This window comes from Boleophthalmus pectinirostris, unplaced genomic scaffold (genome assembly GCF_026225935.1).
Source record: "Boleophthalmus pectinirostris isolate CB_2022bp ecotype Guang Dong unplaced genomic scaffold, ASM2622593v1 HiC_scaffold_1128, whole genome shotgun sequence".
In the NCBI taxonomy this organism is placed as follows: domain Eukaryota; kingdom Metazoa; phylum Chordata; class Actinopteri; order Gobiiformes; family Gobiidae; genus Boleophthalmus; species Boleophthalmus pectinirostris.
Genome location: NW_026571006.1, coordinates 1 through 25,000, shown reverse-complemented (window position 1 = coordinate 25,000; position 25,000 = coordinate 1). Strand labels below are relative to the sequence as shown.

The 25,000-nt window shown below is 36.7% G+C and overlaps 3 protein-coding genes across 5 annotated transcripts; 2 read left to right on the top strand and 1 right to left on the bottom strand.

The window, feature by feature from the left end:
- On the bottom strand, positions 1-3,497 carry ssuh2rs1 (ssu-2 homolog, related sequence 1). Of its 3 annotated transcripts, XM_055148111.1 has the most exons (13): positions 3,320-3,497; positions 3,158-3,201; positions 2,989-3,050; positions 2,337-2,441; positions 2,057-2,132; positions 1,519-1,648; positions 1,222-1,282; positions 1,028-1,149; positions 889-951; positions 735-817; positions 558-650; positions 359-464; positions 7-140 (listed from the first exon to the last, which is right to left on the bottom strand). In XM_055148111.1, exons 2-13 carry the CDS (start codon positions 3,178-3,180, stop codon positions 9-11), a joined length of 1,056 nt encoding a protein of 351 aa, XP_055004086.1. In that variant the 5' UTR covers positions 3,181-3,201; positions 3,320-3,497; the 3' UTR covers positions 7-8. The 3 variants fall into 3 exon arrangements, with proteins under 3 accessions (XP_055004084.1, XP_055004086.1, XP_055004087.1); XM_055148109.1 differs by lacking the exon at positions 3,320-3,497 and having other exon boundaries at positions 1-140; positions 3,158-3,313; XM_055148112.1 differs by lacking the exons at positions 2,989-3,050; positions 3,158-3,201; positions 3,320-3,497 and adding an exon at positions 2,649-2,912.
- A 74-nt stretch (positions 3,498-3,571) lies between these two features.
- On the top strand, positions 3,572-6,483 carry LOC110157970 (60S ribosomal protein L32). Its single transcript, XM_020922376.2, has 4 exons — positions 3,572-3,712; positions 4,280-4,380; positions 4,460-4,641; positions 6,320-6,483. The coding sequence occupies exons 2-4, from the start codon at positions 4,285-4,287 to the stop codon at positions 6,447-6,449; spliced, it is 408 nt and encodes a 135-aa protein (XP_020778035.1). The 5' UTR covers positions 3,572-3,712; positions 4,280-4,284; the 3' UTR covers positions 6,450-6,483.
- Positions 6,484-6,999: 516 nt separating this feature from the next.
- Positions 7,000-24,883, top strand: LOC129407346 (glutamate receptor-interacting protein 2-like; the record flags this gene model as incomplete). The annotated part of the gene is made up of 9 exons (XM_055148124.1): positions 7,000-7,090; positions 14,053-14,133; positions 15,288-15,423; positions 19,044-19,189; positions 19,636-19,719; positions 20,189-20,264; positions 22,028-22,173; positions 24,091-24,238; positions 24,714-24,883. Coding segments are annotated over exons 1-9 (1,078 nt in total), but the record flags the coding sequence as incomplete, so codon positions are not given.
- Between the last annotated feature and the right edge of the window lie 117 nt (positions 24,884-25,000).

Here is a 25,000-nt window from a genome sequence, read left to right as displayed (position 1 = left end):
TTTTTGCATCAGTAGTAAAAAAAGGCAGTTACTTGTTGAAGGATGCGTGCTGTTTGGGAGAATCTGTTCATATGTTCACCAACAAGACGCTGTGCTGCAGTGACCACAGACATATCAGGAAACCCCATCACAGGGTACACCTGTAGTAGGTTATAATTACAGAATAATAATTATTCACACATTACCGTTAACACTAGCCTCACAAATGACGATACAGGCAATAGTATTAATAAAGTTCATTGTGGTATGACAAATGAAAATAAGGTGCATGTGTTCAGTTATTCATGCTGAGTTTAAGTAATTTCAATAAGGGGTGGAGTGATATACTAGTTCAGTGTAAGACAAACATAATTTGTACCAAGTATTGGGAGTCTCTGAAAAGTTCCTTGCCAGTCACTTCGCTTAAGTTGGAAATCTGGAGTCCACTTGACTGCTCTACGACGTAATCATCACAATTGTTTGTCCTAAATGAACATTCATGTTACAGTTACTTTTTCTTGATAAAATGTATATCTATATACATTCTTTTTTATTCTGGTAACAAGTAAAACTTTCACCATTTTATTGTGAGGTTGATGTAAACCAGAAGTTGTTGTTTCCCATGGCATGTTGGACACTGCGTTGATCCATTCCCATGACAGTGGTGGCAACTATGTTGTGCAAATAAAAACATAATCTTTTACACAATTGGAGTAACAGCAAGTGAAAAAAGAATTCATTTCAAGTCACTGAACTTGTCTCGTCCTCGTCCATTGCAGGAATGGCATCGATCATTTCCATGGCGAAAACCACTTCCATTGCAGACCCAACAAACTTTCTATTTAATAAATACAGTTTTTGAGTAAACAGGCCAAAGATGGCATATACTAAATTATTGTAACAACTCACATTACCACTACCCGCACAGTTTTTGCAAGGTTTTCGTCCCATGCCCGTACACGCATGGCATGGCTGCAATAAATACAATAAAAAGTAGCTCAGCTGTAGTTTTTTTATTTTTTATTATTATTAAATAAAATGCACGTACCTTTACAGATGATGTATATGGGACCTTGAGAACTTGTTTGGAATCCTGAAAAAAACTTGGGGCTTGAGCAGGAATATCCCACGGTCCTGGTGGTGGTTGGGCAAATGCATCAACTGGCTGGCCTGAACAAATCACAGTAACAGGTTACCGTTTATATAATCTGTATAATAAACACAAACAATAGAAATATGTACCATGATACGGCTCGTGTGCCCACTGTGTAGATCTTGATTCAGTGAATGTTTCCAATCTGTACTATAAAACAGATACAAAGCTATTATTTTCAGTCTCTTTCACATTTTTACAGTGAAATATTTGTATATATACTGTGACTCTATCATGTTTTTCAGTTCCTTAGATGATACATAGACTGTGGTCTTGATGATCGATTGTTTGGTCACATATAGTGCACTTTGGCAGTGCTTGGCAGGTCAGTGTCCACCACTGATGTATCATTTTAGGCTTAACAGTAAATGTAGGATCTCCCTTACTCTGTATGTATTGAAGGCCTCCATGTTAGTGATGACCCCATCCTTTGCTGGTGATTTACTGTAGCAGCACTTGCTGGATGCGTACAGTGTAAAAGCATCCCGGGCTGTCTCTTCAGTTATAGATGGTATGCTATTCATTGGCAAAAAGAAAAGCACAGAAGTGATTATGATTATTTATTTGATGAAAGAGGAGATCCAACGCACTCCGATATATTTTGCTATTATTTTATTTCATGTCAAACGCCAACGCGTTTCGACTTGCATCTTCATCAGGACACGTAAAGTCGATACGCGCTGGCATTTGACATTAAATAAAATAATAGCAAAATATATCGGAGTACCTCGGACATCCTTTTTCATCCAGTAAGTTATGCGCCCACTTGGGATCTCCGAAGAGCACCTGATTATTATTTCACTTCAGCGGAGATCCAGCGGGCACTCCAACTACTATATCTATTTCTTTGCATGATTATTTATTTGTTGAACAATGTAGGACTCCTTTTTAACACGTTTTCAATATCTTGCAAATAAGTCTTACTTCCAGTGTGGCTGCTCTGGTCCAGGTTGTGGTGGCTGTACAGGTGTGACAGGCATTGGAGGTGGCAAAAATCCACCTGTAGCAAATATGTATTTATAATTTGCATTAGTAAATAATGTATGGACTCATGTAAGCATGCCATACTGTACTGAGCTATATGTTCATTGTGGTCACAGCAGTCAGTGCACATGTTTAAACAAATTTCCTCCTGGGCGAGGCTCAAACATACATACATCCCATAGCTTACATAACTTAATGCTGTATAGACAGCACACTGTACCTCCATCTCCAGCTATGGTCCCCTCATAGCCGGGCACATTATCAAACATGCTGGCTGGAGGAGCACTGGCAGCTGAGTAGTCCGGGGCGGGTGGGGCAAACATTGCTGAAACAAACCAGAAGAACCAGTTCAATCAAAGTTGGTAAATCAGAACTTCCTCAAAAAGTCATAAAAAACTCGAACCTCTGAGAATTTGGCAATACAGACTCAACGACTAAACGACTTTTCCTCATAGTTCACTTCCTACACTGCTTACACTGGAATCATTGTTTTTGTTGTCTTTTTCTAACAGAAGCGTTCAGAAGAACCTACCTTATCTTCTATTTTGATCTGTTCCCCCAATACAGTAATACAGTTCTTCAGTAACCACTTAAGAAGATATAAAGATGTAAGAAATAAACTCCCATGCTCTTGCGATAGACAAACAAGCTGCAAACGCAGTAATGTGGGCTGGATCCTCGCATAGCTGAGATTCAACTAGCCTACAGACTGACGTCATTTGGGCAAGTTTAGGGAAGTGTTATCCGCAATTTACACCAAGAGCATCAGCGACACGTAACGTAGTCCATATGATATAGTACAAAGTGCTCTTTCTCTCTCATCCCCTCAACCCCCTTGCTACATGAGGATTTACTTTATTTGATGGTATTACCTGGTGCCGTTTCCGCTGTCGCTATGAAGCCAGGGTTGGCCACGCCGTAGGTTCTGTTATGGCTACAAAACAGAAAACAAATTAATTCAGATTTTCTCTCCCCCCCCAAATACCATAAAATCTGTAAATTTTACCATCAGTGATCTATTAAACGTGTTCCAAAACTCACCTCATGATTGGTCTGTTCTCCATATAGATTTATTGTAAAAGGAGCTGCAGTGAGAGAGAAAATAAAAACTTTTAAACACAGAAAAAAGTAAGCTACATCGCTTTTACTACTGCGCAATGAGCATGCAGCCTTATGATCATGAGATTAAGAGCAAACCAGTACCTATTCGGACTTCACCCACTCCACCAGTTAGGCCACCGCCTCTTGTCTTGTGACAGGAAAACGAAAATAAAACTTTTATCTTACTTTAACTCATGGCGGCACATCAACTTTTGACTTCCTTGCCTCAGAAGTGCGCACTCACCGTGGCACTCACGTAGTGTTCATCACCTATAATATAAATTAAGTACATTCTTGTATAAACTTTTGAATCTTGCTTAAGATTCTTTAATACGTGTCAGTATCGCATATTGCACGCTATTTACACAATGCAAAATTAAACATTTGTAATAAAACGTGTAATACTACACTACCCATAAGCCCCTAGGTTCACTCCGGAAGTCCTTTTCTTCCCTTCCTCCGTCGTTGAGGTCCTTTTTGGATTTACATCGGCCGGTGAGTAGTTGCAATCTGCTACAATCCTCATTAAATTTAACACTAAGTTGGCCTACATTCACTCAGTATAAACAATAAAGGTCAGATCTTGCCAAAAATACCAAAAGTTATTTCCACTGTTATAGGGACGTAGCGATAAGGAATAGCGATGGAGTCACCATTGCTACCATAGTCTGTATGATTGCTAGTAGCTGAGAGGGCTACATATTTCTTCGCTATAATGTAGATCTATTAGGAAAGGCCCCCGTTGAGCGCATTAAATACATTACCTGGATATTCGCAGGCTCTTGTTGAAATATTCTATTACCCCACTAAGTCCTTGCAGTCAAAATGAAATTTAGCTAGTTAGCCACGCTACCTGTACAAAACAGAGCAGTGTGCTTGGCTGTATCCGGATCATACTCATGTTCATGGATGCACTTGTTTTCACTGAATTGGCAATAAATGTTGGTGTGGACAGTTTAATGCACAAATGGTTTATTTGAGTCCAGCAATTTGAAACTTTTCTTATAATGCATACACTGTCTTTTGAGGTGAGCATCAATTGTAAGTGTCTTATTTTTTCAGTCACCATGGCAGCCCTCAGGCCCCTCACCAAACCCAAGATTGTCAAGAAGAGGACAAAGAAGTTTATTCGTCACCAGTCTGACCGATATGTCAAGATTGCGGTAAGAAATTTGATGTTAGAAATGTACGAAATTTCCATGTGGCCTGAATAATGACTTTATATATTACAATACTTAACAGAAAAATTGGCGCAAGCCCAGAGGTATTGACAACAGGGTGCGCAGGCGGTTCAAGGGGCAGATGTTGATGCCTAACATTGGTTATGGTAGCAACAAGAAGACAAAGTACATGCTGCCAACTGGTTTCAAGAAATTTCTGGTCCACAACATCAAGGAGCTTGAAGTACTTATGATGAGCAACAAGTAAGTTTCATTGTTTACTGTAACATTATTGATGTCAGTGGTGTAATTTCCTGCATCTAACAAAGGTCAGTAGACAAGGGTCATTTGAAACGTGCTCAGCAGAAAATGATCACAAGAGTAAGTTGCACAATAGGGGCATCAATAAAATGAGGTTATTGTGAGTATTTGACAGAAAGGGTACGAGGTGAGATGTTAATCTGTTTCTAAATAAGACCTATGTCCTATGACTCATTTAGGCTTATGATGCACACTATTGGAAAAATTACATCCAGCCAATCGGCTCTCATCTCACAGGATCATAAATGATTTGCATTCTTACAGGTTTGCAAAATATGATATTTTATAAGACTGGATTACAGTATAAAGTAGTGGTCTGGCTGGAGTTCTGCTCTAAAATATACCGTTAGGAGGAAAAACATATGCTCATGTGGGAAAAAGTTTTGTACTCTAACTTCAATGGAACTTTGTAACAAGGGCTGCCAATTTCAAATCAACATTGGATTGTTTTAATGTTAAAGTCTGCTTATTATATACCGCTGTAGTTAAGTGGTATATGGGCCTAGTGCACTAAAGCATTTCAGTCAATAACCACTTGGACAACATCTGAGAGAGAATTATTGGCATCACCACAACAGCCTGAGTAATGGTTATGCAAATAAGCCAGGGCACTGCCTTTGCACATTGAACTACACTGTAAATGTGCAACACTTTATTCTCAAACATGGAATAGTTGTTGTATCACACGTGTTGATATGATGTATTTAGGGGAATGGGTTGGCTGTACTAATCCAGTCCACCCTGCTTTATGGTTTGCCCTAAAATTAAAAAGCATATTTTTGTGAGGGCTGGGGCAAATTTGCACTTAAATTTTAAATGGCACGTTCACATCTCAGGAACGTCAGTTCAACTCTAGCTATGTTTACAGAAAAGCAAAGTAGATGTTTAGATCTAGATTTTATTACACTATTAAACTATTATTGGCTTTAGTTCAGTGGGGACAGAATCAAAAGTGGACTAACTGTAAATGAACCACAGCGTCTTCAGTTAATTTTGATTTCCTAAGTGCTCTGCTGTGCATGATAATGGACTTGTTGCAATATTAGTTTTAAAATTATTATAAGCTTAAAGCAAAGGCATAATACTCTATATTCTAATACCAGTGACACTTTTCACAACAGTAGTAAGTTTTATAGTTCAGATAAGAACTTTCCAAAGCAGTCATAGGGTCCAATTTTGTCCTTTTTCAATATCTATAAAGTTTGTATTTGATTTTAGTAGAGTGAATATTGATCAGTATCTGGGTATTAATACTTTTGATAGCCATATAATGCTCAGTTACAGCCCTTGTGTAGGCATCATCTGCAGTGAACAAAGCCTGGCTTTTGTGCTGTAGCTAGATTTACTGGGGAAGAAAATTAGTTTACACAGTCCTTGAGTGTCACAGTTTAAATGCAGGAATTGTGCCAAGAGCAGACTTTGAAATAAGAGCCAACAGAAGAACTTCTTGCTCTTGCCAGATTGTGTAGTCCTTTTCAGTTTTAAAAATCGTGAGAATACATCTTGCTAGCAAGGTTATGAATGAAGTATACTCAAGTTCCCTTCACTAATGGTCATTCTATTTTATTACTAAGGCATGTGAAGTTGCTTTCAATAGCTCTAACTTAATTCAATCTTCCAGGACTCACTGCGCTGAGATCGCGCACAACGTTTCCTCCAAAAACAGGAAGCTGATCGTTGAAAGAGCTGCTCAGCTGGCCATCAAGGTCACCAACCCCAATGCCAGACTCAGGAGTGAGGAGAACGAATAAACTGGTTATTTACAATAAATATATAAAAATGGAATGGTGTAATGTCATCCTTATGTTTTCAAATTGCAAGATGTATTGTATTTGAATTGCACCTTTTCAAGATGATTGCTGTTGTCTAGAAAGGAATACTTCTTGGATTTTAAAATCTGAGGGCAAGGCGGGCAGAGGGCAGCTTGATGTTGAAAGGTATGCAGAGGTACAAAGCATCTTTTGAACTAAATTAAAATAAAGTGGATAATTTGGCTGTTGATGTCCATAGCACATAGAGCTGATTTGAGCATGTATCCTGTGGTGAAGGTTTCCATTACATTCTGGCAGCAAACTGTGCCTCACAGCCATGAACCCTGTGCCATCTGCTCAGTGTCCGGATACAACATTGAGTCTTGTTGTATTCCTTTTTCTACATATGTAAGGACAATGAAAGGTGCTGGAATTCTTGTTAGAGCAAAGATACTAATTAACCTAGTTAATGAACTGCTCAGCCATATTAGGATTAGGTGAAGAGATGTGCTCTCCAGAACACTTATTTATCTTTCCTCACTTGGAAATCATGAAGAGAAAGAGTCGATCCACTCCGCCAAAGAGGATGATGTCGTTTTCTTTTAGATGCCGGATGGGAATCATAAGGGGACGAGCCAAAGGTAAGGACCTGTTATGCCATTTTGTCTAAGGTAAGGGAATATGCCATATGGCAGTTTTGTCCTGCATTACACTTTCATGTTCAACATCAAACACATTACAATTTTACAATTTACAATGTACAATTTTAGAGAAAGTTTTTTTTTTTTTTTTTTAAACTATAAACTGACACATTCACAATTCCAAAGGAGCACACAGATTCTTGTGATCATAGGGAAATTATGTTCAAACTGTTAAAACTACACCATACATTTATTTTTCAGGGCGCCCGGACAGGCACAATCAAAGTATAAAATTACTTTAAAGATTGTAATCAAATGTAATGACCACTAGATGGCAGTGTTTTGAAAAGTATGTTCAGTTAAATGGCAAGCGCATGTCCAAATTGAAATAACTTGTAAACGTAGTATAATACATTCTTCTGCACTTGTAAACCACGGAATCAGACGGAAGCCAACAACATTCAACTCAGACTAACTGTTAGTAGTTTTTTGCGGTTTTATTTAGATCTACGCACGCTGGTGAAGTGAGTGTCAAAGAGGGAAATGTTTTGTGATTGGAGAACTGTATTTGGATTTCAGCGTTTTAAGTTCACCCTCAAAACTAGCACCGTACATACACAGTGTATCCAATTTTCCAGTCTTGCAGTCGCCTGATCAATTAACATTGGTATATTGGGCTCCTCAGTGGCTCATTATTATCTGATAATAATCAGATATAATATATTTTAAGTGCGCATGTAACTGGAGCCAGTGTTTATAGTGTTTACAGCCCAGTGTTGTAGGCTATTATTTGTCATAAAACGTTATATTACATGGGAAATACGCGAATCATCTGGATACATTTATAACAAACAATTTCTTGAAGACAGCTGTTCAGTTCTATTTAGGCCTGAAGAAATACTTGAGGAATTTTTACAGTATTATTGTAGCTTTGTGCATACAAAATGTAATTTTCATTTTGGCTATAGAGCAATTCATTTGACACTCCAAGTCTCTTAAAGATCATAGCAATATTTCAATGCATTTTTATCCCACAATGCATCTGTTCATACTCCTGCAGCCATGAAGCCTGAAGCTTTACATAAACGTGAGCGATGCAGAGGTGCACTGGTACGAATGTTGAAATTTCCAGCGAATATGGAGCTGGTGTTAATTGAGCCGGGACTAGAGGAGTGAGTGAGGTGGGATCATTCTAATCTTGGTGTGTTTTGTGTGGCTGTGTGCGCTGTGCAGGGGGAGGGACTGTCTCTCTCAAACCCTCCAAGGCTGAGAGCGCAAACACAGTCACTCCAGTGCTGCTTCACACAGACACAAACAGCTTATGTGCGAGCTGTGTGAACATAAGCTGCAAAATCCACATGAAAAGGGGACCAATTCTGAGGGCAGAGCTACAGCAGAGAGAAGACTACATATGATATTTTTGTCTTTGCTTTGGAGCTGAACAAATGCACACTGGCCGAAGAGAAAATGATTATCATAATGGACTAAGACAGGCAAAAAGAAGACACTAAAACTATTCCTCATTTTTGTTGGCAAGGAAAGACTATGGCAAAGGTCAAGCAGGATTTGGACCATCAGAGGAATGCAGTGAAGATGGTGATTCTGTAGAAATAATAAGAGCTGTATTTCAACCTCCCAATTGTACTTTGACTGTCCAGGAGTATTTTTGTGGCTAAGTTGTTGCAAGCATGTTGTGTGGCCTGAGAAGAGACACCAAGAGCAGTATTGGTAAGGGAAACACACTTTGATGTTTGCAATGTGGGGTCAAGTCACAGAGCAAGAGGCCAGTCGTCACCTGCGCTGAAAAATCCCATTCATCTCGAAGGGCAGAAGAGTGGTTTGAAAAGGAGCTATTTATTGAGATCAAATTGTGATGTTACAGCTAAATGTACACTAGTATATCTGAGTTATTTCTCAGACTCTGATGCAGTTAATAATTTGAAGTGGGCCTCTGCAATTAATCGAATATTAATCAAGAGTGTTCTAATTGTCAATGATATTCTTGGGTCTTTTTAAATTGACTTTTTTGTGATTAATGGCAGAAATGCTGTAAATACAGGTTAGGTTATTTGGAAAAAAAACATGCAAAAAGCTCAAACAAATATGATGTATTATAAAATTATAAAATGGAATCAAAACTTGTAATTGATCAATATGAGGATAATAGCTGTCATACATATTTTGTCATATCACTCAGCCATACTTAGTTTTATTTAGTTACTCTGTCCTAGATTGATCCAGGATTTGTCCCTATTTAATTATTGTTAAGATCTAATTAAGACCAGATATAGTCTTTATTTAGTCCATGGTTGGTTCTTGTTAAGCCCCTATAGTTATTGCATCTTTGTGTATAATATCTCTGCTTAAGTGTTACTTTTAATAATGCCTGGTTTAGTAAAGTGGGTCTGGTGAGGCTTTATGTGACATCTGAAAATAGCATTCTGATTTCATTGTCACAGATTTCCCCCTCCACATTTAACCTAGATTCCCATTGGTTATTAGAGACTTCATGGCATGCATTCAATCCAGAATGAATTAACTCACCATGAAATTGTTTTTACACCTGTACGTCTTTATGAAAGATTCAGGAAAGATCAATGGAAATGGTATTGCTTTGGTTGGAATGTTTCACAGTATTGTATTAAACCTTTCTATCTTCCTGGAGACCAAACCAGACCAAGTAACAGGTTAGATCTGTGGAGAAGCTGTTTAATGTCATACTGTGGAACATTCCAGGCACATATCCACAATCCACATATCCACAAGCAAGTGACGGACCCCCAACCAAAAAGTTACATAGTGCACCTTTAAAACTTTCCAAGAATATAATAGCATATTTGTCTTTGGAGAGCTTGTTCTTGTGTTGATCTGAAAGTTAGGAGTTTTATCTCCATTAGTATTATTTACTTAAGTTAATCCAATTGTGTGCACTTATAGTTATCTTTGACTACTGACTTGCTTACTTGTTTACTATTACTCGTCTGGACGTTACTTTAAACTGAAGTATCCGTGGGTTTTCCTGTTGGCAGTGGAGTAGTATGCTGTCACGTGCAGAGGAGTGGTCCACATAACCCAGGGCTAATGTTGCCTTTTGATAGCAGTGACAGCTGCTGGACTGTCAGGGCCCTGAGGGGACGCGTGGTTTGGGGGGTTTTGCTCAGTGCTGTGGTTGTGTCACTCACTGTATGCGCACAGCTGACCGCGACATTTGTGCAAGGAAGTGTTTCAAATGTAGTCAAATACCATGCTTATGTTATAAAGCAGTATGTGGACAGATAAGACCAGTGCTGTTTTGTTTTCCATGAGGCTATTATAAGTTAATAGTGTTATTTGCAGCACTATTTAGCAAGGGAATAGAAGCAGCATAGTGTTCAAAGATGAATGAAGAATAATTTACACATTGCAGATACCATTATATTTCTTATTAATGTTTTATAATTATTTTTGTTATATTGAAAATGTACATTTTATTAAAAAGAAAAAAAAAAGCATATTTATTGCATGTCTCTGAGCTTAATTGGGCAAAATTAATACAGGAATCAAATGCAGGTCTGTTCCTGTCTCTAGATGTCTAGGACTTGCTGGTTTTATAATAAAATACCACGGATCCAGAATATTTTGTGGTTTTCAGGGGAAATTATACTACACAGATGAATTAATCCTTTTGCACTTTGTTAACTCTAACCAAAATAAATTTGAATAAATTGCATTCATCAATTCATATATTTATTGCGCTATTACAAAACACTACTCAGAAAAAGCAAAGCAAATATGTAGTCATCATTTTGGTCATACTTACCCATTTTTTCAGATCATGTTTCTGTACATGGCTAAAATGTGCATGTCCAGTGAGGGTATTTCTATGTCTTGGGCATGAGTCATACACACAGCGACTGATTTGACCCTATTACTTGCACTAAGTCTGCTCAAAGGCACCAGGGACAGTTGACAGTTAACTTTTTATTGGGGTCAGTTTTAAATGTAAAACATGTCCAGAGAAAATCTTTGGATGTGATGGCCTCCAAGCACTGCTCTGTTCAGCAGTCTTCACAAATCAGCATTTATACTTCCAAAAGAAAGGAGCATAAATGTCACTTCCAGCCAGGGCCTTTGCTTTTAAATCGTTCTATTGTCGTGGTCTCTGGAGCCCAGTGTCTGTAGGGCATGGTTGTGTTCACCCTTTAGCCTGTGTTGCATTCATTACCATTTAATTAATATTTTTGATTAACACTTTAAAGGTCCTGTATTATGCAAAATTTACTCTTGTGAACATTAAGCAATTTTATAATGTTGTTACCTCCTCAAAAATCTACCTAGAGTTATGTTTAGTTTCATTTACACATGTTTGTTTAACCTTTTAAAATAAATAAAAATAAAAATGCTCTGTTCCACCATGTGAAGTAATGTAGTGGTAGTTTTCAACAGCTCCTTTTGCCTTTTGTTCAGTAGAAATTGGCAATTCAAGGGCTGAAATGATCTAAATGATTCTAGTGAAGGTGCATGCAGTTTAAAAACACAGTGGAGCACTCTCTGTATTACTACATTAGATCACAAGGTAGAACAGTGTGTTTTCTGTTTGAGAGAAGAACTCAGTCTAAATATGCAGGGTTTGTGTGTGATGAGGAAACATCATCGTAACATACATCAGAAAACAACATAATATGGGCCTTTTAAAATACTATTATATTAAATCAGAATTATTTGCCTCTACTTTAAACGTACTAAAACGCTGCCACATAATCAGTTGCTGTACATTTTTAGCAACCAATCATGTTACACAGTGATATTATAGTAGAGTTGAGTACAACATATTTTATGGTCATTACACAGACAAAAGCAGTATTTCTGGTTATTACTCAGGTTGTCAGTTCTTTTCTGTAATTTGGGTTTAACTCGGTCAGTCAGAATCATTGGTGTCCCCATGTCAAAAGGCTCCTCTCATAAAATAGACCGAACACTTCCTTGGTTTAGAGAGCAGCTGCTGAAATGACATAAAGACGATAATTTTCTCTCCATGCTCCAACAGTCTATTAACCGCACGCTGCTCCTTGAGGAAAAGCCCCGTGGTTTAGCTGCATAGATTAGTGCAAATGTATTCTCATGGTAAAAGGCTGGGTTTGGGAGGGGAGCTATTTCAGTCCCAGACCATTCCTCTGGATGTCATGGTGACACAGAGGAGTGACCCTGTAGGTTTGAGTTCACATTGTGTTACTATAGTATGCAGAATAAGGCTTAGTGCGCCCTGATCTCTCCATTGCACTTCAAAGCATTCATATCTCAGCGGTATGCTTCATTTTGACCCTTTTTGGTAAACTAAAACTGAAACTGAAACTAAGAAATCAGGACAAATAGAAAAACTGAAAGAAACTAGAAAACTAGATCTAAGTTATGACCATAGACTGTATACTACTATATACACTTTCTGTATACAGTCTGTGATTATGACACAAGCAAAATGAATGCAGGAAATAAGTAAAGGTGTACTAAGTAAAAACATTGCTTTTGACAGAATACAGTGTTTCTCTGCAGTGGCGGAGTTAGCAATTTGGGGGCCCTAGTGAAACTTGTGCTGGGGCCCGCACTATAATGCATTGTTTTGTTTTGGGTTTTTTTTTTTTTTAGTTTTTTTGGGGGGTTTTATTAGTTAGGGAGCCTTCTAGATAACCAGAGCTGAAAGTAGTTTTATTTTTTTGCTAGTACAATTACATGTTTGTTTACATTCATTATATATGATTATGATTATGCTATGATTAGACTTAGACAAACTTTATTGATCCACAAGGGAAATTATTTGGGCATAGTAGCTCACACATCAAAATATTATATAATAACAAAGAACTAAAATCTAAATGGTTAAAATATATTCTAAATAAGTAGCAAAAGAAGATAGCAAGAGACAGGTGTCAAATAATAATAATAATATAAATGTAAATGTACAACAATAAAATATAAAGATAATAAAATAGAATAATCACAGCTTAATACAAGAGGTCATAGAAAGACAGTGCAACAATGATAGGATGATTGACAGGACATAGGGTTATCCATTACATAGGGGTGAGTTGATGTAGGGAGTATTATCTGTTACACAAGAGTGAGTTGTTGTTCAAACAGCTTACCCTATTGTGGGTCAAGCTGACTCGCCCATTTTAACATGAAAGGGGTTGAATGCTTTGAGAGAAAATCAAATTGCTCTCTGTCACTATTGGCACTGAGGGCAATTGCTTGGGAGCCCCTCTAGGTTCAGGGGCCTAGGCAGCCACCGGCTTTTGCCTAATGGTAGCACCACCTCTGTTCAGTATTACAGATAATGTTACTATACGAACAGGATACTACCCAATGGTCACTTTAACTGCTTGCAATAGAAAATGACAGGCTCCAAGGAGGAAATACTGATGGAACGGAGATTTATTTAGCTTAGCACATACAGTATATATACGTGAAAATGTAAGTGGCGGTGGACCTGAAGAAAAATCTGAGGCACTCTAGTGTACAAAAAATGTTAAATTCTTAAGACATTGACCAAAAATAACGATCTTGTATGCCCAGTCACTTCATCACCATCACTTACATTTCAAGTGTTGTGTGTGCTACTTTAAAAATACATGGAGTAAACACAATATTTAACAATATTTATGTTTTATGGAGATAAATGAATGAATGAAAAAAGCCTGAACTAGGAGTAAATAGCCCCACTGTCATTACTAAACCCAGTTTAAATTACAGCTGAAACAGATGGATCCAGGATTTAATCTAAGTAAACCAAAAACAAAGAGGAAACAAGGACTAAATCAACCAAATCATTTAAAAAGATTAGTGACAAAACTATCAGTACTGCTCCCTGCTCTCTTTCTTTCTCTCTGGGGGTATAGTACAATTCATTATCATCTCAGTGGTTATCTCTTTTTGTGTCTTTTCTGTACTACAAACATTATTTCCGTATTTGTATTCTGTCTTCTCAGATGAGGGACCATACTCGAAGGGGAGCAAGGACTTGGGACCATGTGACCAATCACATTCCACCCAGCGGCACAGTCTTTCAGGTACTATATAATCAAACCTGAGTCTTCCGGGCCTTGTTTTCCCTCTGCTGTCTGATTCATGATGGTGGCGTAGACATTCCACTGTAGTCACGCGGTGCTGACATCCTTAACATAGAAACCTCAAGCACGTGTCCGGTGTGTTTTGTTTGATGAGGCATTGTTTGAATAGCTCATAAATGCTTAGACATTATTAAAAGTGCATGTGTGGCGTATATGTCACAAGCACTAAGGCCTGTTTTATGTAGAACAGCGTAATGTTGGTGGTACAAAATGAGATGGGAACTGTTCAGCCAATTTAAGTCAATGTCAGGTCACACACACATAATATATATATATAATATAGTATATATATATATATATATAATATATATATATTATATATTTATATATATATATACACATACATATATATATATATATATATATATATATATATATATATATATATATATATATATATATATACATATATATACATATATATACACACACACATATATATATATATATATATATATATATATATATATATATATATATATATATACATATATATATATATACACACACACACACATATATATATATATATATATATATATATATATATATATATATATATATATATATATATATATATATATATATATTATATTTTTTTTTTTTTTTTTTTTATTCCAGATTTTGAGAGATTAAAGTTCTATGTTAAGGCATAATATTTTTAAATTATTATTAGGATTATTATTAGGATTTTTTTTTAACTTATATTTATTATCAGTATTGTGTATGTTTTTATTTGGTTTGCTATACTAAGATGTTTGTTTTAGCATAAGGGTGGAGGGGAATGGGGATAAAAAAAAAAAAAAAAGAACAGGAACAAATACTGTGGCTACTTTTATGTCAACCAAGATTTTTTTGTCAAACTTAGACACAATAAACTATCAAAAAAATTGTTGTGCTAAAGCGTGAAATACGATATACTCACAAATATAAAACCCAGAGAAGATGAAAGGAGACTGCTGTAGCACTAGTGGAGGTTTCTGTAAATCTGAAGAGAAAGGAAAGATAAACTTGTGCTTTTCCTTTGACTGGCTTGATGCTGTGCTGCTGCCTCTGAGCTGACAGTGCCACTGTGCCCCGTGTGTCTGTCTCAGAGGAGTACAGAGGAGTGACCACTGTGGAGCTGATGAAAAGAGAAGGGAGCAGCCTCGGCCTCACCATCTCTGGAGGGTCAGACAAAGACGGAAAGCCCAGAGTGTCCAATCTACGTCCCGGTGGGCTCGCTGCCAGGTGAGATCTACATACTCTCCTATAGCCAGCTCAGTCTGCTTTACTCTGTGGTGCCCTATACGACAGGCTAACACAGCACTCCAAATGTGTCATTCTGCTCATTCAGAGCCGCATTTTGCTCTAAAATCTAAACTGCACTGGTGTTTCCTTCAGGTTTTTGCAAGACTATGGTGGCCCATGCAATCCTTATCTAAAGAAATATATATATATATACACATTTTTGAGAGTAAATACTTGTATATATTTATGATAATACAACAAGCAAATTGTAAAAAAAAATTATTATATATATATATATATTATATAATATATATATATATATATATATATATATATATATATATATATATATATATTTATATATATATATTTATATATATTTTTTTTTTAACTAGGGGGGGTTAGCGTAGTCTCCTCTACACTTCTACACTGTCTGAAAAATAAGACGTTTTCTAATTATTCATGAGCCAACGTTGATGGTATAGGCCCTTTGGACGACCATCTGGAACAAATTAAGATCAATAGATCTATAGACATCTAATGCTACTGGGCTTTTAATTATGGAAATTCAAACAAACACATTTAAATGACTATTTCTGCTTAAATATTACATGCACTATTAGCATTTTGAATTTAACACTGTGCTAAATGCTGAATGAACTGTATTAAACGTATTTAAGATGATTATTATTATTGTTATTATTATTATTATTATTATAAAAACAACCTCTAAAGATTTGTGACTAAACAGTGGGTGACTAGCTGTGATGCGCACACAAACACAAACACACACACAAACACACATACAATGACAACACTCTGTGAAAACGTCTTGGAAAGAAATGCCATCACTTGTCAAGTCCAAGGAGTTGTTCAGACAACGCAGTAATTCTTCCAAGCAGCTTTTCCTCCCACTGCTGTTTATCCTCCTAGAAGTGCTATAGATCAGTCACTTCAAAGTTCTTTTACACCAAGGAGGACCAAACACAGACAAGACCAAAACTAAATCAGGACCAAACCAGACACACAAGCTCACTGAATCAGGATCTAATCATCAATCAGTCATGATTAACTGACTTAACTGGGATTAAAGAAGCACTAAATTAGGGCTAAACTTGAGTGCTAAATTTTTTAAATAAGAACTTTAAACCATGACACCCGCTTCACTTAAAATTGGAACATAGCGTAGACTTAACTCAGAACTAAACTAGGACTACAACAGGACCAAATCAAGTTGACCTTTAGGACTAATCTGGGCATAAGCAAGAATCTAACCAAGTGTAAATTCACCCTAGACAAAATCAAAGACACTGAATTCAACGGGGACTAAAGGCCAATAAACTCACTGAAAGATATTAACCAGATCTAAACAAGGGCCAATTTGGGCTAGGTAAGGTCATTTCAAAATTAAATTCACAGGTATGAACTGGAAATTCAAATTCCGGTACAAAAATCAGCCGTTGATTTCAAATTACAGGTGCATTACTTTTCTAGTGGAGGCTCTGTCAAATGATTGCTTTGTCTGGAAGGTTTCACAGTATGACCTTTCTATTTTTATGGAGACCAAACCAGACTAAGTTACAGGTCAGATCTGTGGAGAGGCGATCCCGCTCACACTCAGAATGTCTGTTTTTCTAGGTACTTTTAAGATATAAAACCACCTGTAATTGAATAAATGTAAAGTTGAGCTGTTTAATATGATATCCATAGAAACAAGCAGGTGACAGACCCACAACCAAGAAAGTTATACCATAGCTTTTGAAAAAAAAACAAAAAAAACATGACAAACCTATGATGACAGTATTGTTGTAGACACAGCGGATGACAGGCCTGGATGGTTTGTGATGTCTCTGGTCTGAGTGAGTGGCAGTGCCCAGAGGTGTGAGGGCCAGAGAGGACTGCATACAACATTAATTAGCCCCACTCTGAACAGAGGCTTGACTCAGAATGTCATATGTGTGACAACATGTGCATCATCTCAGTCAGAGCTGGAGCGGGAGGCGCTTTGGGCAATCCCACCCTTACCACTCCACGCATATGTATGTCTCTAGACCAGGGATGCTATAATCAAATCACTATTACTATCTGTCAAATCAAGTTTATATCATAGATGGTATAAATAACTTCACTACTATATGCTTTATGTCTTCTGCCTTGTGTGTATGGCATGTTCCTGTATTCTTGTTGCAATTCTTGGTGGAATATGTAGATGCAGATATAATATCCTAATCTAAAATTAAGATAAATGAAAATCTATTTATATTTCTTGACTAGTGGTTTGCAATATTACCCCATCTACTTTTGGCTTGAGGGGGGGTACACTGGGACAGTCTCAGAGCTGGCATCTGCATTCATTCTAAATTCATATATTATGGACAGTTCAACCAATGTACTTGTCTTAGTTTCGACATTGGAACAAAGTCGTAACAGTCCCCTATAGTACTTCCAGGTCTGAAATGATCAAAATGATTCTCAGCCTAAATATGCAGGATTTGTGTTAAACATGTGTGAAACAAAATGAACATAGATCAGAAAATATTGTGTAGCCCTTTAAAACTTGAGGGCTATATTTATGTCTTATGTCTTATATATTCTTGCTGTTGTTCGTCTCATTCAAGGGTTGAGTTTAATCTATCATAAACAGTAGTCAAGATTGGGAGTATTTGAGGATACAGCTGCTATTATAAACCATATCATCTAAAATAAGAATTAAGGATATAAATTCATTAATATTTCTTGACTAGTGCCTGCAATCTTATCAGTCTTATCCTGAATACTTTGGGCTTGAAGTGGGACACATCCTGTACAATCACAAACCAGAAACACAATTTTTTTATGGACAGAAAGTGTGGCAGCCTCCAGTAATACAGGGGGTAGTTAGTGTATTATGATTTGCCCAGTTAATTCAGTGAGAAAATGCTTTTTTGTTCTAAAATAGGTACTGATGGGGAAAATATTTTGAAAATTGTATTCAGTTCTGAAATACTAAATACCCTAATTAAAATGTATTTGGGATTACAAAATACATACAAATTAGGGAGAAGGAAAAATTCTACATGCACATACCACAAGACAAGTGTTGATTTTAATCAGTAATTCTATGTAGTTGAAGCCTAAATTGTGTGATCAAATACCAGAGTGTATTCTCCTGATTTTAGAAAAGTAAATGTATTCTGAATACCACCAAATAAAAAGGTAACTGTACTGGAATACAGTTACTCAGAATTAGTATAAAGAATATGTATTCTCTGTATGTATTCAGTTACATTGAAAATAGGCAATATTAAGTTGGCAGGGAAAGCTGTTTCTTGTCTTGTGAGGGGGCATCACATCTGGACTTCTGTACACTTGACCTCAGGGGCAAGTGGTCTATGACTGTGAGGCAAACTCTGAAGCTCTGACGGAAACACGGCTGTCACACCACCAACACTATAAATAAACTGTGCTGCACAACTCACTGCTTCATACTAATACACCGATACAACAATCATACATTAACAATAGGGTCACCTGCCTAATGTGCAGCTCCCATATGGAGCTGTATTGTATTTTCTCAATTGACTTTAGCTATTTGAACTGTAGTAAATTAATACTGAGTAAGCTTGTTTATGTCTTTGTAGGAGTGACCAGCTGAATGTGGGAGACTACATCAAATCAGTCAATGGCATTAACTTGTCAAAACTTCGTCATGATGAGATTATTAGTTTGCTCAAAAACATCGGAGAGAGAGTCGTGCTGGAGGTGGAGTATGAGCTGCCCCCTTTTGGTATGTTCATATTTTACAGAGATCATTGGTGTTGAAGTAGATGCTGTTTTCATGATTTTCATTTTTAGTTTGCTGTAAAACGCGCTCACCTTAACCCTATGTAGTCGCTACAGTGCCCACTCTCTGTTTCTTTAGTTGTGGCATGTGTTCTAGTTACCAACCACAAATGCAAGTTAAGGAGGATTTCATGTGTAGTAAATATAGATTCTCTTTATATGCGTATGTGTGTATTTATTTATGTATTTATTTATAGACAGTGCATATTAATTAACATTTCTGTAAATATGCCAGAATTAGGCAAGAAAGCTATTTTTCATCTGAAGTCCCATTATAGATGTTAATGCCAAAAAACGGAACAAATGTAACAGGATTCAATAAGCAAATATGACAGTAAAACAATGCTGTTAAAGTGTTCTTCATGCCTATTTTTTGTTTTCTTCTCACAGTTCAAAACCCCTCAGGAGTCGTCACTAAGACCATAGATGTGTGTTTGCACAAAGAGGGAAACAGCTTTGGCTTTGTAATGAGAGGTATTTGAATTTAAAATGCACTTGTACCCATTTACTGTCATCTCTTTAACAAGGGATTAGTTCACATAATTGTCCAAAGGCTTTAGCTCATGTTTAAGAGAAGAGAAAATGCTTTATGTCAGCTTATGTAATGGTCCATATTAAACAAGCCTTCAAGTCATGTCTACACATGTATTTATGATTTGTATAGTATTTATTTTGCATTATTAGATGTATTTTTATCATAACCCTCCCATCTCTCTAAGCATTTGCCTGTAAATGCCTAGAAACTTGTACTGACTGTGACCCTACCCTTAAGTTTCATAACACAAATACCTGAAGATCCCACTTGATTTACTGCTGCCGTTTTCTCATTGTTCACAGTGTACACAAGTCATTTAGTTTTTCACAAAGTAATGCAAAAATAATTTGCAATAATTTGAGTACATTATTTATTCATTTATTTATTGTTAAATACTTCATTTTGTAGGAGGTTTCCATGAAGACTGGCGCAGGTCCCGCCCTCTTGTTGTGACCTATGTCCGGCCTGGTGGTCCTGCTGACAGGTGAGGGACAGATATAAAACTCAAAATTAAGCATTTAAAGGTGAACTGTGTAACTTTTTGGTTGGGGGTCTGTCACCTGCTTGTCTCTATGGATATGTCATTGCCCATGTCCATGTTATTGGTATGTCCATTGCACCTGGAATGCCAAGGAAAACAGGCACTCTGACTGTGAATGGGGTACCCTCTCCACAGATCTGACCTGTAACTTGGCCTTGTTTGGTTTCCATGAAGATAGAAGATAGATAGGTTTAATACCATACTGTGAATCATTATAGACAAAGCTAAAAACAAAAAGCCAAAGACATTTTGATGGAGACAAGCGTTTGACAGAAACTCCACCAGAAAAGTTACACAATGGATCTTTAAGTACCCACTTTGGATACTGATTAGGATAACATAAGAGAACGGTATTGTAGCAGCTAGTAATTTCTAAATATTGATGTTAAGTGCTTTATTTGTTATTATGTCAATATTCTCTTTTTTTTTTTCCCCTTGAATTTTATAATAGCACTTTAACTTGAATATATGTTTTGAGCATTTGGTCCTCAATGAAATGCATAAGAATTTGATGCCTTCTTAAACAAAAGTAAAATGTTATTCTATTTTTAGAAAGTTATTTGTTTATCCGGCCGCATGTGCCTTCTCCTTCAGCACATTTACTATACTACGTGTTATCTTCAAAGGCCACTGCTCATCCCGGGGCTAATTCAACATTACACTTTTCCTGTACAAAACCAACACAAGCATAACAGCCGAGCAAACATAATTCTCCATCAAAGACTTCATGCCCTTTTATCTCATTTATTCTCTCGCTCACCTGGGAGCAAAAACTCAAGTGGAACTATTTCATGATTTACTGTGACGGCAGCTGGAACACATCTTCTGCAGATTTTTCATTTCTATTCAGTTCATTTTTAATTCTTTTTGTTGCCAAACATCACAACAGCAGTTTCTTCACAGATCAAACTTTATACAAAAACAGATTAGCCTCAAATGTTGCAAATATTGTGAAAATGTTCTTCTGTTTGGTTTTCCAGGTCCTATATAATGCTCTTGAGAGCTTTAAGTCATGTTAGAATGACGTTACCAGTGCAAAAACATATCTGGAGTTGTGTTTTGTTTAATTCACACATTTCAGTAACGTTTTTTTAGCTCAAAATGCTCTGTTCCACCTTGTGATGTCATGTAGCGGTAGTTTTCAAGTTAACAGCTACGTTTTACCTTCTATTCAGTAGAGAGTGGCAATTTCAGCGCTGATATTATCCTGATTCTAGTGAAGATGTATGGAGTTTAAAAACACAGTGGAGCTCTTTTTACAGAGCTTAGGTCTGACCACAGAGGCCCCGTCCTCCCTGGTTTTACGTCTCATCTTGGACACCACAAGCTGGAGCTGGAGCTGGAGCTGGGACCTCAGAGCTCAGGGTGTGTGCAAGGGTATAACTCGAGAATATAATTTATAATTGTAAACCTATGGCAATCATGACATTTTTCTTCAATACAATATTAACATTGTACATACATTTTGTACATCAGATACTTCATGTAGTGAAGAAAAAGCAAAAAGCAAAGGTGGAATGGGAGGAATATTATGGAATGGGGGTATTAGGATGATATATGTAGTGGCATGGATGTGTCTTAGTTATTATGGCATTCAATGAGAGGAAGAAACTTAATCATTATTACCTTTTTATTGTATTTGTGTTATTTGTTTCCAGAGACATTTCTTATTGTATTCATGTATTATTGTTGTCTTTTGTCTCCAGAGAGGGCACACTGAAAGTTGGTGACCGTTTGTTGAGCATTGATGGGATGCCATTGAACAGAGAGAAACACGCGGATGCTCTGACCGTCCTGATGCAGAGCGCTCAGGAGGCTCTGTTCCTGATTGAGTACGACGTCTCTGTCATGGGTGAGGACAACACAAACACAACAAACTATCTTTATATACTGTATTATGAGATTATACAAATTATGAGTAACTGTATTCGGTTACAGTTACTGTTTCAGTAAGTGGCAATTGGATTACAGTTACTTGGTTGAAATAAATGGATTACACGTCAGTATTTTCCTGTTTTCACATTTTGGGCTATTCCCTTTTTTTTTTTTTTTTTTTTTTTTTCGATAATTCCACTCATTGCCAGACACTAAACCTGGTCTAAACCAGGTCTAAAACCAGGTCTAAACCAGTTCTAAACCTGGTCTAAACCAGGTCTAAACCAGGACTAAAACCAGGTCTAAACCAGGACTAAACCAAGACTAAACCAGGTCTAAACCAGGTCTAAACCAGGATTTAACAGGACTAAACCATGCCGTGTGGACCGTGTCTCCTCCTCTTCTATCAATAATACTTTAAATGTGGTTAAATAAAGTCTGAGCTTTTCATTGTCTTTTAGCAGACAAAACATTTCCTCATCTTTGCTCCTCTACAGCAAACCAAGTAATCCAAAGTATTCAGATTATGTTACTCACTTTAAGTAATTTAATGGATTACGTTACAAACTACATTTTGGGGTATGTAATCTGTTATCTGGAAGGGAATACATTTTAAAAGTATATATATATATATATATATATATATATATATATATGTGTACCTTGTTTCCTTGTTTTGTACGTCTGTTGATTTTGGTTGTTTATAGGGGCAGAATACTCAAAAGTGGATAAGATACATTACGTTCTTAACAGATATCTGTAGTCTACAAATTGTGACTGGTTCCTCTTTGTAATATTACATGAGGTATTTATACTTACTTACATTACAAAATAAATTTTTAAGTGGACACTTTTTACCACATTTCAGAGCAGGTATCCATACTTTCCACCACATTTTTTAACAGACCTGAAAAGTAAAAGTATTTTTAATTCATGTATGAGACTGACTGAAAAGGCTGGTATTTTTTACACATTTGTTGTTTAAGAAACAAAAATATACAAAGGAAAACAGCTAGGAATCAGCTGTTTCAGTACAAATCTTTCAGTACATTTTGAATAGTAATTTAATAATTTTACTTGTTTTTACTTTTAATTTACTTGTATTTTTTGCTCCGGTATCTGTACTTTTATTTAAATTTTAAAAATTTGTTCTTCTTCCACCACTGCACTCACTGCACTCCACTCACAGTGTAATTGTTTGAATGGGACTGAAATGAGGATGAAGAATGAGCTCATGTTCAATGTTTGTAGATGGTGATTGAGATGGTTTATGCACAGAGCAAGAGATGATCATAACAAAACCAAGAGAAAACCTGCATACTTGATCTGATAATCCTGTTATATTCTATACATGGTACACATATGTGTTGCATCTTTTGCCAAGGTAAAGAATTATATTTTGAAGCCAGAGATTATCTGATGCAACTGCTGCTAAATTATTGTGCTGAATATTCTGCTCTGGTCTGTGCAAAATGGGACGTGTCACTAAGGACAGTTGGCACACATTAACTGCTACACACTTGAGCAATCAGGCCTTCATGCTTCCCACTTAATTGTGCATTATGAAACTTTCTGGGTAGAAGGTCCGCCACCTGCTTGTCCCAGTGGAGATGGTATTACTCTGCCTAAAATGTTTCATGGCATTCATTCAGTTGTGGGCGTTTTTATTGCTCAAAGAACATGCAGGCTGTAATAACATGCTGTGAAACATCCGTCATGGAGACAAAAATGTAGGCAGACCCTCCACCAGAAAAGTTACATAGAGCTCGTAAAATAAAGAAAAAATGAAAAATGTTATTCTCAGTAAGCTTTTTATATTAAAGTGTTAACAAAAAGGTGCATTTTGTCTTTTTCCAACTTGAAACTTTGTTCTTCTACATGTTTTGTGTTGTAGAGGCAGTCCAACAAGCCTCGGGCCCTCTGCTGGTGGAGATAGTGCGAGGCCTGTCATCGAGCCTGGGGATCAGCCTCACCACAGCCATCTACAGAAATAAACAAGTCATTATTATAGACAAGATCAAGCCAGCCAGTGTGGTGGAAAGGTCCAGCTCCCATTAGATACACAACTGTCCACACAAATCTAGTAAAGTGCAATATATGTGGCTTTGTTTGAAAAAAATGTGGTGGAGTATAACAAAGTACTTAAGTATAAATTTTAGGTACCTGTACTTTTCTTCAATACGTTTTACAGTAGATACAAAATTCAGCACAAATCAGTATCAAAATTACTACGTTTGAAGCTTTATTAGATTTCAAAATCAGTTTGAAATACTTAAAGTACATTTTTAAAATGGTATTGGTAAATTGGTTTTTACTTAAGTACATTTTTTCATGTAATACTTGTACTTTTACTTGAGTATTTTCTGGTCCAGTAGCTGTACCCTTAAGAAATAAAATTGAGTATTTCTTCCACCACTGAAGATAACACAACTTTAAGTGATGTTTTATAAAGAAAGCCCTTTCAAAACTTGACCTACCAAAAGATCACTTTGATACTTAATTTGTTTGTCCAATCAGGTGTGGAGCGCTGCATGTTGGGGACATCATACTGGCCATAGACGGGACCAGCACAGAGCACTGTTCACTGATGGAGGCCACACAGCTCCTCGCCAGCTCTGGGGACGTCATCAAGTTGGAGATACTTCCCGCCAATCAGAGCAGACTTCCTCTCAGGCCACAAGACACAGGTATGAGCAGTATAAATAAACCATCTTTTATTTATTTATGTATTTATCTATTTAATTATTTTGTCTTTAATTACTGGTCCTATAGAAGCCACATATTAGAGTCACATAAGTGCAAAG